General features: G+C 43.9%; 1 protein-coding gene across 1 annotated transcript in view; it reads left to right on the top strand.

The window, feature by feature from the left end:
- Positions 1-12,742, top strand: part of LOC138527271 (16 kDa beta-galactoside-binding lectin-like) — a 146,204-nt gene that overhangs the window by 31,850 nt on the left and 101,612 nt on the right. Inside the window, exon 5 of the mRNA XM_069638366.1 lies at positions 3,242-3,298. Coding sequence (XP_069494467.1) covers positions 3,242-3,298 — 57 coding nt within the window. The remainder of the gene's footprint in view (positions 1-3,241; positions 3,299-12,742) is intronic.

The raw sequence follows: 12,742 nt of genomic DNA, 5'->3' as shown, positions 1-12,742 counted from the left end.
ATTGTTAAAGACAGCCACGGCATGCTCAAAGATTGATTCGTGACGTCAACCTTTTCCTGCCGGGTTCTGATCTATGTGGAAATTCATTTGAATTACTCCAAATATTACTAATGAGTTACAAGATGAGGTGAATGAAAGAATTGCGCTAACTCTAGGAAACAAGAACAGGGTGCAAAGAGAATTAGAACAGTCAGTGATCAAGGTATGGATAGGGTTGTTTAGAGGGTGGAACAAAGACAAAAGTCAAGATGGGGTAGACTATGTGTGGGTGGGGTATACTCACAGTCCGCTCTTAAATTTGGGATTAGGCACAGTCAACTGGGTTCTGGACTCCAGAGCTTGGGTCACCAGGAAGCGGCGGACTCTCCGAGCAGAACAGCTGGGCCTGTCTGGTCACCGGATAATCAGGACAGCTAGATGACAGGGTTACAGCGGGCATGCAGTTAGTGAGCAAAAAGCCAGGCTGGACTCAGGACACTTCCCAAAAGAATACCACAGATTTTCCCTTTGGTTGTTGGGATTTTTTTTCTGGGATTTCTGGATTGAGGCCTTGCTGGGATGGTCAGCAATGCTTTGGCCTTGAAGTGAAATCTGGAATCAGCTATGCTTTGGCTTTGCAATAGGATCTGGAATCTGGCAAGATGAATGTAGAAGATCAGGAATGCAGGAACAGGAAATTCAGGAAAGAGTCTGTCTCTATTGTTCTGTCAGCCACCCTTTTTAAAGAGCATGGTGACAGCATAGAAATATACGGTAGGGCAGGCTTAGCTAAGCATGCCTCCAAACAACTGGATTGGTCAGGGGTGGCAGTTACTGCCTCCTCTCAGCTGGTTGGGTTTCAATGGCATGATGTCAGATTTATGATGTAAGTTTTACAATGTCCAGAACCTCCCACAGTTACCAGTTTTCCATAAATGGCACATTTGTGCAGTTGGGGCCTTTTAACAAATTACATAAGCAGGTTACATATTTTATCAAGAGCATGCCGGTCCAACTCTCCAGTTTGTGAGATATTGTTTTGCCCTTTTAATCATTTTTAGTCATTTTTAGTGTGAAATATTCAGCCTAAAATTCTATAACTTTATACATGTGTATGGATTATCATTAGGCATATCAATATTGATTTTCACATTGGCATCATGTACACTTTCCGTGGAATACCCAATTCTCTGCCATTTCTGTACCCAACGTGGCAGTGAAGGCCACAACATCTTAAAATAAAACCCACAAAATTACATTAAAACTGTCAACTTTTTACATTCCTGCACATTTTTTGCAAAAATAACCTTCTTTAAAAGTTTCTTAATAAAATAATCTTTTGAAACAAATGGGCATCTTTTGTCCTTCACTGGAACCATTTTTTCTCTTCAGCTACCACCAACTGTCAAGTCAGACCAGTTTGGGGAGTGGGACTCCCAGTTTGATTGAATGTTTATGGCCCCCTCCACTTCAGAAGTTGGTGTCTCAGAAGTTCCATCGTCAGAGGCCTGAACCCAGACAAAAGTCTGCCAAGGTAGCAACTATCACTTGTGTGTTCTAGTATCTACTGTGAGGGACGTTCTGTTGCTGGCAACCCCCAAGCAGAAACCTGTTTGGGGCTGATTTCCCCCATGTAGCCAACGCAATTTAATTCCTTATTTTATTTATTTTTGTTATAAATCAGAATAAAGCCTGTTGAATAAGATCTCCTATATATGTTTCATATCACAAAACCCCTTTACATTGCTACATAAGGACAGGACCTTATCCAACATACACTTTTAAACAAGTATTTTTCTTTGTTTGTAAAAGTACATTTAATCCTGTGATGACTGCTGACATTTTCCTTGCAAATTCGTTTTTTCTCTTCCCTCTGAATTCCCACATTGTTTTGTAGCCGTAGTTAGCTTCTTGTATGCAGCAATGGGTTAAAACACAGATGCACTGAAATTGACATATGCCCAGAGAGCCAGGGTCTTTTTGACACATTGATCCTTGACATTTTGTAGCCAAAGAGTAAAGGATTTGTCGTGTTGCTGAAGTAAAGCTTATTTTGATTTCTTCAGATCTGAACAACTGCCTGTCATTCAGGAATACTGCTCTTGCCTGTTGGAGCACAATGTGAATGTGGATAAGCATGGCAAGGTCTCATTAATAAAAGTATAGTGATGAGGAACAGAGCAAGAAGAGCATCAGAGCGACATAATGTTTAAATGTAAATATTTCCCTTTTTCATATGGGAACTTTGGGCTTGCAGCAAAGCAGCGCCGGTTTTTCACTCCCCTTCTTTTGTACATGTAAGAACACACTGGCAGGCTTTCTCATTGTGCACCCTTGTTCCATCATGCCCAATGTGTGCTTGGCAAGATGGTGCAGCCATCTTTTTGTATTTGCCAAATGCAGTTTTTCCGTGAGGTATTGGTGCTCACAGGAGCCAGCGTAGCCATTTTGCTGCTTCTGCTGAAGTGCAGCTTGGTTATGGAAGGGAGTACAGCTGAGTGGGTAAATATATCCCCCCCCTGACTCGCCTGAGATTCCTTGTCAAGGGAGAGTAGGGCAAAGTGGGATTCATCGGTAGGTACTCCACGTTCCTCCCGTTGTCTTTCTCTGTGGTGTCGAGCGACACCCTGGCTTTTCCTTTGTTCTTTCCTTTCCCAGTCCCCGGGGAGTTCCTCCTTGGTGATGAATGGGTGGAACCAGTGCGAATCTATTAAATAAATCAGAACCAGTTACTACATTTTCCCACTGAATGCCCTCCAGGGAGGTGGACAACAGTGGGACACACATACATTTAATATTGCTAGTAGTTATGCATTAAAGGTAATTGATCAGTCCCAAGACACAGATAACTATGGATTTGGCTAGAATTTTGGGGAATCCCTTTCATCCTAACAATGAAGAAACACACTCCCTGTTAAATATTTATACCTCTAAACCTATCTGTACCCTTCTGGTTCTTCTTTGTCTGGTTATTATTCTCCAGATGTCTCCTCTATTTGCTGCAAAGTGAGCCTAGGGTGACAACTTTTTAACTGATTAATATGGACCCATTTATCTTCTGTCAGTTCTCCCTTGGAAATGCGGATTCTGTAGACAACAGGTGAAATTTTATCTACAATTTCAAAAGGTCAGCGCCAGCTGGGGAGAAATTTCCGCTCCTTGGTCTGGGACCTTTGGAAATTGTACAAGTAGACCCTGTCTCCTACTTGGTATGCTTTTTTGGTTGTTTTTAAGTCATATTGAGTCTTCTTCCCCTCTGCAGGGTTGTCCAGGTCCCGCTAGGCCAAAGAATGTTGATGGTGTTAAGCAAAAAAAAGTTGTAAGTTTACATTTATATATTTTTTTCATGTATGTTTCTTGATTTGTAAAAAAAAAAATCCAATGGTCTCCTGAGCATCATTGTATTTCTGTATTTCTTGTAAACATTAGCTTTTTTTGCAATTAGACTGTGATGTTTAGGCCAATTTGGTGGGAGTTGGAGTGGGCCTGTAATGTCACATTCAGTGATTGTGCATTGAAGAATGCTGCAAAGAGGTTTTGCTTCTATGCAAAGTCAAGGTGTGTTTGGTAAGAATAAAACCAAGAAAAAGCATGCTCCACTAGAACACAACAGGCGTATTTGTAAAGCACACATTCACCCCAAGGGGGGGGGTCTTGACACTCAGAACACATGTTTATTGTTATACAACTGAATGGTACTTATCAATTTATTGACCTCGGAAGGATGAAGGGCTGAGTGGACCTGCTGGGATTTGAACCTGTGGCCATGAGGTCAAAGCGGGACCCTCCTGTGGATGCATTAGTTCACTGAGCCACATGCCCATTTCTTATGCAGGCTTATTACAAGACAAGAAATGGAGTGAGCTCAATTCTGTCCGAACTCGTTTATACCACCAGAAGGCTCTTCAAGGCACTTGAAATGAGGTAGAACACAAAGAGTGGGCTTCAAATACTTGGGAAAACACCTGGGCCTGAGGTGCTAGGTTTGGTGGTTGTCCATATGTTCTTCATAAAGATCGTTATATAGAGAACTAGAGAGAAATCCAAAGCTCGAAAGTGCTCGAATACCAAGGCAAGGATGGACAGAATCAAAGAAATTTGAAAAGTGGAGCAAAGGCAGCAAAACATAAGTTTGCTCACGTTTTTATTTACAGTGGAACCAAACATTATGTACCTGAAGACCCTGCCGGATTTGGAGCTTACCCTGCAGATCCCCTTTTCCTTTGTATAAATACAACAAATTATCCACTATGCCTTTGCTCCAATTATGTCTTCATACAGAAATTATCGATATTATTCAATGAAATAAAACATATTCTCTTAGGCTGTATTACTGAAGCAGCACAAATTGTCCAACATGGATTCGTTCATATCTTTGCACCATTGTATTATTTATTTTCTCATTTGGCCAAAGGAAATGTGCGCCCCAATCCACAAAGGTCAAACGAATGTGTGCATCTCGGGTGTGCACATTCAGATGCCATTGCTCGTTCTGTTTGCGCTTTTGTGCAAATAGAACAACGCTTCTGCGCATGTCAATGCATATGTCAAGCTCACCAATGGAATGCACTTTGAAATGCAGCAAAAACCAAAGACATCCCCTACACCTGTTTGGACTAGGCACATGGGCAGACCCAATATAGGAGATGCTCCTTTCTGAACCTTTCATGCATTTTCTTTGAAGTGTTAGAGCAGCGGTCTGAACTGCTATTCTTTCACCTGCGTTTTCATCTTTTGAAACGGAATGCATCTGCCTCAAGGCCAGCAAAACAGAGATTCTCCCTATTGTGTCCCCTGCACCATACTTCTTCCATGGCATTCCTCCATGCAGACCCCTCCCCCCAAATCCCCTCCACTGTAGGCCAAGAATCTCAGAGTCATCTTCAACTCCTCCCTTTCCTTCATCCCTCATATTTAGGACATTGTCAAGAAGTCCTACTTTCAACTCTTCTTTCTCAAAGGGACTCTACCCTTCCTCACCTTCCCTCAGAGACTCAATGTCACCCATGCTCTGGTTCTCTCCAGGCTAGACTACTGCAATAGCCCCCTCCTTAATATTCCTTCCTCCACGCTACAACCCCTCCAGCTAACGGAGAATAGGGCAGTGAGACCTATCCGTGGACTGAAGCCCAGGGACTGCATCTCTCCTGCCCTACAAAGCCTTCACTGGCTCCCAGTCAAATCCCTCTGCATCATACACACGGCTATCTCGGGCTGTGGACCACTCTATCTTCAATGCATCCTGACCAAATAATCTCCTTCTAGACTCCTCCGTTCCTCCGGCACCAACTCCCTGCGTGTTAAGCGCTTTGCTAAACAGAGAGCTGGTGGGAGATCACTTTCCTCGACTGGCTCCCTCCTGTGGAACAGCCTCCCTCTCCCTCTGCATCTTGAGCAAAACCTCCTTAAGTTCTGAAAAAGCCTGAAGACCTTTTTCTTTACCTCCTGCTTCTCTGCTAATCTTACAGCTGTGTGACTGATGTGCAGGGCCCTTATGTGTCCTCAGGGCCTTGACCCCCCCACATCTCTTATCCCAGCCACTGTCTTTCTACTGCACTTACTTGGCTCACACACGAATTAGTGGTTGCACTTACTTTCTCCTCCCCACTTTGAACACTTACAAGCATAGTAGGTTTGTCTCCCCTTCCCTTATTCTCATTATTTTGTACTACATTGTCTTACCCTGTCCCCATCCTGTCTGCCCTGTGGGCGCTTTGAAACAGTTTTGCTAACTGTATAAGCGCCTAATAAGTGACCTGTTTGGACTAGGCACATGGGCAGACCCAATATAGGAGATGCTCCTTTCTGAACCTTTCATGCATTTTCTTCGAAGTGTGAGAGCAGTGGTCTGAGCTGCTCCTCTTTCACCTGCATTTCCATCCTTTGAAACGGAAAGACATGCACTTCTCTTTCTTACCGCCTTTGACAGTGAGAGGAAAGGCCCCCAACACTAACGCATGCAAGGTGGCTGGCCAGAACATCTTTGTGCTACTGTTCAGCCCGCCCAAACCCCTGTGGAAATGTGCAGGTCATCTTTGAGAATTTCATCAATGGACCCAAATGAAAAAAGAAAATCCTCTGCACTTCTTACATTCGCCCCTATTTAGTTCTCAGAAGTGCATCTCAGAGACATCCCCACAGGGTATTCCACATTTTGTTTGACTATCAAGATGGTCGAATTACATTTTGCTGCATTATTTACCTTTTTTTTTTACTGTATTTTAAAATATAGATGATTGGTTGGGATTTGGTATACAGAAATGAGTGTGAGACGGTAATTGGGGGAGGTGTGGCGGACTCCCCCACCATTCTTCAGTAAAAAACCTATCAGTAGAAATGTATGTGAATTGACTAGTTAGAAGCTTCAAAGATCCCTCCACAGTGGTGAACATCTAAAAAACACATTCTGCCTCTGCCCCCACCGACCCCCAACAGAAATGGGCAAAAATCACAGGGGTGAGTGCTACCAGTCGAATGATGGGCAAGCATTCTCTGGAACACCTTCTTGAGATAAACACAAAGCTGGCCTTGTGCTCAAAATGTTCAGGTGATTTCAAAATCTAACTTGTTCATCTGAACATTTAAAAAACTTTTGATATAGAATGTTGGTAGTAATCTTCCTGAAAACAAATGGGCGACCTGCTTCCTCCTACTCATGCATCATTACAGGGCATATGCCAGGAATAGGGCTTCTGCAGAGGAGAACACACATTCTAGACTCCTCAATGGATTACATATATTTGGCACTGCCCAAGAGAGGACTATGTGAAGCGTTCAATGTCTCCACCAAAGGCAGGTTGGCAGGAACTTGGGGCAGGGTGCTTTTGTGCATGTAAACAGCTGTGGCCTGGACCTTGATATATGCACATGTGTATGTTTCAGCTTATCCTGAGTAGGGGCTGGAGGTTTGGACGAAGTTGTAGAAGTGAATGTCATGCAATGATAGTAGGGGAGGGATCAGGTGTGTACAGGAAATGGCAACGAAACTCAGTCCAATCGAGAAGCTTGCAGACACTTTATAGGTACTTATTCTAGCTTATTTTTGCAGCTGCAAAAAATGTAGAAATAGCAGCTGCCACAAACTGTGCTTGATTCACAAACATTGAATGAGGGCATTTGCTGTCTGGTGCATAGAACTACATGCGTGCCTTTTGTGATCAGTGCATGGAATTTGTGCACACAAAGATATGACTTAATTGGCTGGAGGGCAGTGTACTTCAATGAACACAAGCTTTGCGTATGCAAAACGGGTGCCTCCAGGGAAGGACAATGACGATCAAAGAAATCAGGGACACACCTACAAACAAACATGGGGCCTTGCAATTCATGAAAAAATAGCCAGGCACTTGTTCCTGCATCAATTTAGCCATTTTTCAAGCTGGAATTCAATTTTGGCCAATGGGAAAATATGCACAAACACATTTCCCTTTTTGAATACCTCTCCCCGTAAGCAGATAGTTTTCTATACAATAGTCAGGAATTACTTTTTTGAACTTCCAGGGACTTGCTAGGGACTGGAGTGTGGGGAACTCACAGTAGTTGTTCTGGTAAATAGCTGAGACACTTGGGCACATTAAAGACTCCCCACCACAAGAACAGAAGACTCAGCCATGTGGCAAAATCTACTGTCTTTATTATCCAAGAACAGACAGGGATTACACAGGAAAATCAATTCTCCAGCAATCTCAGTTTCTGAGCATGTGTCACACGGTTTTGTACAGGTGTGACGACAAAGAATCAGTTCCCCTCCTAAAACCTAAGAGATACTGCTATTGGTCCTTTTGGCCTACATACATATGTATTCTATAAGGGTAAGTACACTTATTAGCAAGCTATGTCACGTGACTCCACCTAGGTCCACCCATAAAATTTTGCGAACTACACTGTTGCAGGGTTGCACAAAGATCATTGGCCTGTGCAACTTTTTATACCATCTCATGAAGGGAGCCTCTGGATTGGCTAATGCAGGTCTTCCAAGGCCTGGGACCCTTTCTGATCACAAACACAGTGTACCTTTGCAAGGTCATGGGAAGGAACATGGAGGACTGTGTGTTCTTTGCCACTTCTCTGATCACATAGCCTGAGAGAGTGCCTGCAGATTGCAGTTAATGTGAGCAACACTGGTTTCATTGCACTCCCTGTCGTGCTGGGAACAACAACATTCCCACCACAAGTGCACAAGCATTCTCCTGCTCTGCTGGGTCACGTGTGAGAGGACCGCAAAACTAAGCCTTTCTGTCTGTAATTATAAGGATTTTTAGTCTGAATTCTTGCACGTGGCTTGTTGCTTCAGGAAACAGGAACCCGCCCTTGTTCTTGGCTGTGAACACCAGCTCTGCGCCTCGCGCTGCCGGGACCATGTCTCCCCTTCCATGTATCTGAGGCCTGTATTTCCTTCCTGATTCACTTCAGCCATCCTATATTCTCCCTATGTGTCTCTATGTCCTCTTATGGTAAGTTGCAATAAAGCATGTTCAAGATTGGTCCACGTGTATTCAGCATCTGCATGTTTCCACTCTGGAGAAGAAATAATAAGTTCTCAGCATTATGTAAAGGTATCCGTCCTCTACCTACAGGAGTCATAAGCATGTTTTTCATGTCTATAAGAAACTAACTAATGCTTGGGTGTGTAACTTCATGCATGGTTGCATATTTGCTTCATGACTAACGTGGCTATGCCATGATGTAACTAATGATGTCATGGATACCTGGGCTTATTGTCAGTCGACCTGGTCTATTGATGAGACCTCCGTCTCCTCGAAACCATCAACTGGATATGGTTTAAATGGTTGGCTGAGTGAGTAGCGCATCTTATATCTGTATGGTCGTGGGGTAGTCAGTGACAGACCAAAGAGTGAGTTACACCTTTCATTCATCATCCTTTGAGCTGACATTTGCATAGGGGTCATAAGGGCCATTTGTGGGACCCTCTCTTCCGTCCCCCCTCTCACCCACAACTCCAGCCTTATTCACCTTCAGATTTGGGAGCCAGCTCTTGGTTACCCCTCCTAGGTGTCCATAGAATCTTGCATGATCATCCAAACTGCATATCACATAACAGCAATCTCCCCCAGGACTCCCTGTTAAGGATTCCAATTGGGCGTCAAACACTGTACCAGGACACTTGGTCTTAGCCTGGGATGTGGTGCTCAATAGGAATGCTTTTTCTTTAATTTCAATTAATTCAAATTGAGCCGGACCCGAGCTGTCTCACACGCCCTCAAATACCCCGGGTCACAATGGACCATGAACCAGGCCGGTTGGTGAAAATACAATTTTTATTTATTTTTAAAATTCACAAAAATCACACACATTTTATTGGGCAGCAATCACCAATGGGGTGATAATGACAATGGAAATGGAGGTAATGCACTTAGTTAACATTCTAGTATAACATATCCAAAGCGCAAATTAATAGGAGCACTTTTTGAATTAGGATAGATAGCACCGCAATTAAGGTTTCCCCCTGCAATGTTCCCTCAACCCACAAATAATCCAATTCTGAGTGGATAGAAAGAGGCAACAAGTAGTCAGGGATAAGAGGCAGGAAACAGAATCAAAATCCTACCTTCCCTCACAAATTGCAAAGGCCTAAAATGACACTCAGATTTTGATAAATAATGAATTATATGTGTGCTTAAATAACGATATTTATATATTTTATCACAGCATTAGGGATGTTATCTCACTATCAACCATAAGGGAAGGTATCAGAAAAGCATACAGTTCACAAAACAGATTGAAATTGAAAACCCAGTGCAGCCGAATTCACACATGGAAAAGTTGCATTTTTTTCTAGTTTACATTTTAAAATGCCAAACATTTATTTTTTAAACGGGTGAACACCACTGAATCGGAATGCGGTTTATGGGCAGGGTGATAGATGCACTGCACAGGGACAATACAAAAGTAAAAGGAGGGCTGTAGCTGGTGAATTGAGAGAGATTTGGAAGGTAGAATGAGGTTCATTTTTAGGAAAATAGAGCAGTTAAAAGAGAAAATCGGTTTTAAAAATGAAAGGCAAATTATACTTAAACTAAATTATTTATATTATACTGTTAAAGAAAGCCATGGTACATTAAAAGATTGATTCGCGACGTCAACCTTTTCCTGCCGGGTACTGATCTATGTGGTCATTCATTTGAATTACTGCAAATATTACTAATGAGTTACAAGATGAGGTGAATGAAAGAATTGTGCTAACGCTATGAAAAAGAACAGGCTACACAGAGAATTAGAACAGTCTATACAAGTTATGAAGGTATGGACAGGGTTGCTTAGAGAGTGGAACAAAGACACAAGTCAAGATGGGGTAGACTATGTGTTATGGGGTGAGGGATACTCACAGTCCGCTCTTAAATTTGGTATTAGGCACAGTCAACTGGTTTCTAGACTCCAGGGCTCGGGTCACCAGGTAGCAGCGGACTCCCCTAGCAGAACAACAGCTGGGCCTGTCTGGTCACCGGATAAACAGGACAGCTGGATGGCAGGGTTCCAGCGAGCATGCAGATAGTGGGCAAAAAGCCAGGCTGGTCTCAGGATGCTTCCCAAAAGAATACCACAGCTTTTCCCTTTTATTGGGATTTTTTTAGTGGGATCTCTGGATTGAGGCCTTGTGTCATGAAAGGAGGTTCATGGAAGATGTGGTCCCGGTGGAAACTCCGCTAGTCCTGTTTCTATCTCTCTGCAACTATGTATCTCTTCCCCTTTAAATGCAGGGAAACCACGCCCCCTCAGTGCGTTGCAACTGTGTTGCGGTTTCCTCGCTCTCTGGTTCTCTCATAGTTCCAGCCTTCCTTCGTTTCTTCCTGAAAGCCCTCCGTAGCGTTCCTTCCAGAGCTCATTTCTTCCTGCCTATCTGTCTACTGTTATTACCTTTATCTGCATGCAGTAATCCGAGGGTTTCTGACATTGTTTACTTTCGCTTTCAGTCGCGGCGCTCGCCGCTTTTCTTACTCCGCCTCTTTCGGTCCCTTTGATTACCTTACCTTCCTTACAGGAGTTCCCAGGTATCCTGACCACTTTGCTCCCGTTTCGGTGCCTTCATTCTGGGGGTAATAAGTTTCCCACTTGTAGGGGCTTCTTTTTTACACGTTAGTACGGTGACCTTATGCGCTTGTACCATTCTCTCTTTCTTAAACCAACTTAACCTCCTTCTATCTTTTCCCCCCTGATATTTTCCTTGGTTTCCTTTCTCCTTCTATTTTTCCACCGAAGTTTCATCTTCCTGTTTCTGGTACTCTTCCGCCTTCCATTTTTTCTTCAGAACCACAATTCCCAGTTTGCATCTTGCCTTCTTCGTCCGCTGGACCTCCATCACATCAGCCTTCAGGATCAGAATTGCAGAAAGAAAAGTTACTTTTCAACTTACCTGATTTATTCAAGTCATTCTACTGGATCGGACAAGCCATCACCTCCACACCTTCTTGCCATTCCATCTATAGGGGTTTTTTGTGCCACAGGCTTTTTCCCCTCTGTGGTCTGCACAGGGGGATTGTCATTTCTGTCTGTGACTGTTACTCAGCACGACAATTGTGGCGAGCTCCCGGAACAGACCTTATCTCTTCACAAAAAAAGGAACGCCTGATCTCTCGGCAACGACTCTTTCCGGATCCGACCTCTCCTCCGGCGAATCGGATCTCGAAGCACAGGTGAGCCCCACTTTTGATGACAGTTTGCAACGCCCAAAGATGGCTACGGCAGAACAGGTCCAGGAGTTGCTGAACCTAGTTCAGACCCTGTCTATGGAAGTACAGGGGGTTAAGGCTGAGAATGCAACTCTTCGCCAGATAGTCGCTGCCAGAGACGCCCACCATACTGATCTTCCACCCTTGTCTTTAGCAGTTGGGAAGTTTGATGGAGCACCCAAAAGAGTCAAGGAGTTCCTGGATGCCTGTATGGTATATTTCACATTTAGACCGGCTACCTACGCTTCGGATCGCATCAGAGTGGGGTTTCTCGTCTCTAACATGACTGGAAATGCCCTGGCCTGGGCCACCCCATTGGTTACATCCAATAATCCGATTCTACAAGACTACAACGCCTTCACTACGCTTTTTCGACAGACTTTTGAGAGACAAGAGATCGGAATCGCAGCCAGCGAAGCCTTGTTTGATATTAAACAGGGTACAATGGATCTTTTGTCATATATTTCGAGTTTCAAACGACTGGCTGCAGAAGTAGATTGGCCTGAACCAGTCCAATATACAGCCTTCAGAAGGGGCTTGCATGAGGATCTGAAAGACGAGTTGGCGCGAGTACCCAGACCTACTACTTTGGCTGATCTTTTTACGCTGGTACTCCAAATCGAATACAGGATATCGGAGCGTAGATCTGAGAAAAAGAGGAGTCGAAACCCAATGTTACCTGTATCCGGATCTCCTTCATCCCTACCACTATCTTCACACCGTACTGGTGACGAACCGATGCAAATCGGCATGGCCAGGGGACCTTTGTCATCTACAGAACGAAGCCGACGCCGGGACCAGGGTTTATGTCTTTACTGCGCCTCTGATTCTCACCTGTTGAGGGATTGTCCTGAGGTTCCTCCACGACGTCGGGGAAACGACTGACCCCGGTCTTAGAAGGAGCCGCTTACAGGGTTTCAGTCAAAGGCTCACCTTGTGCACAAACATCAGGAGAGGACTCTCGCCTCATGGTTCTTCAAGCAACCATATCCAAGAAGAACCGACAAAAAAAAGATGTCTTGGCCCTTATTGACAGTGGAGCTGCAGGAAACTTCATTGATATTCATTGGGCCAAA

This window comes from Ambystoma mexicanum, chromosome 14 (genome assembly GCF_040938575.1).
Source record: "Ambystoma mexicanum isolate Mex_15411 chromosome 14, UKY_AmexF1_1, whole genome shotgun sequence".
NCBI lineage: Eukaryota > Metazoa > Chordata > Amphibia > Caudata > Ambystomatidae > Ambystoma > Ambystoma mexicanum.
Note: the sequence above shows the minus strand (reverse complement) of the source record. Positions and strands in the feature narration are given on the sequence as shown.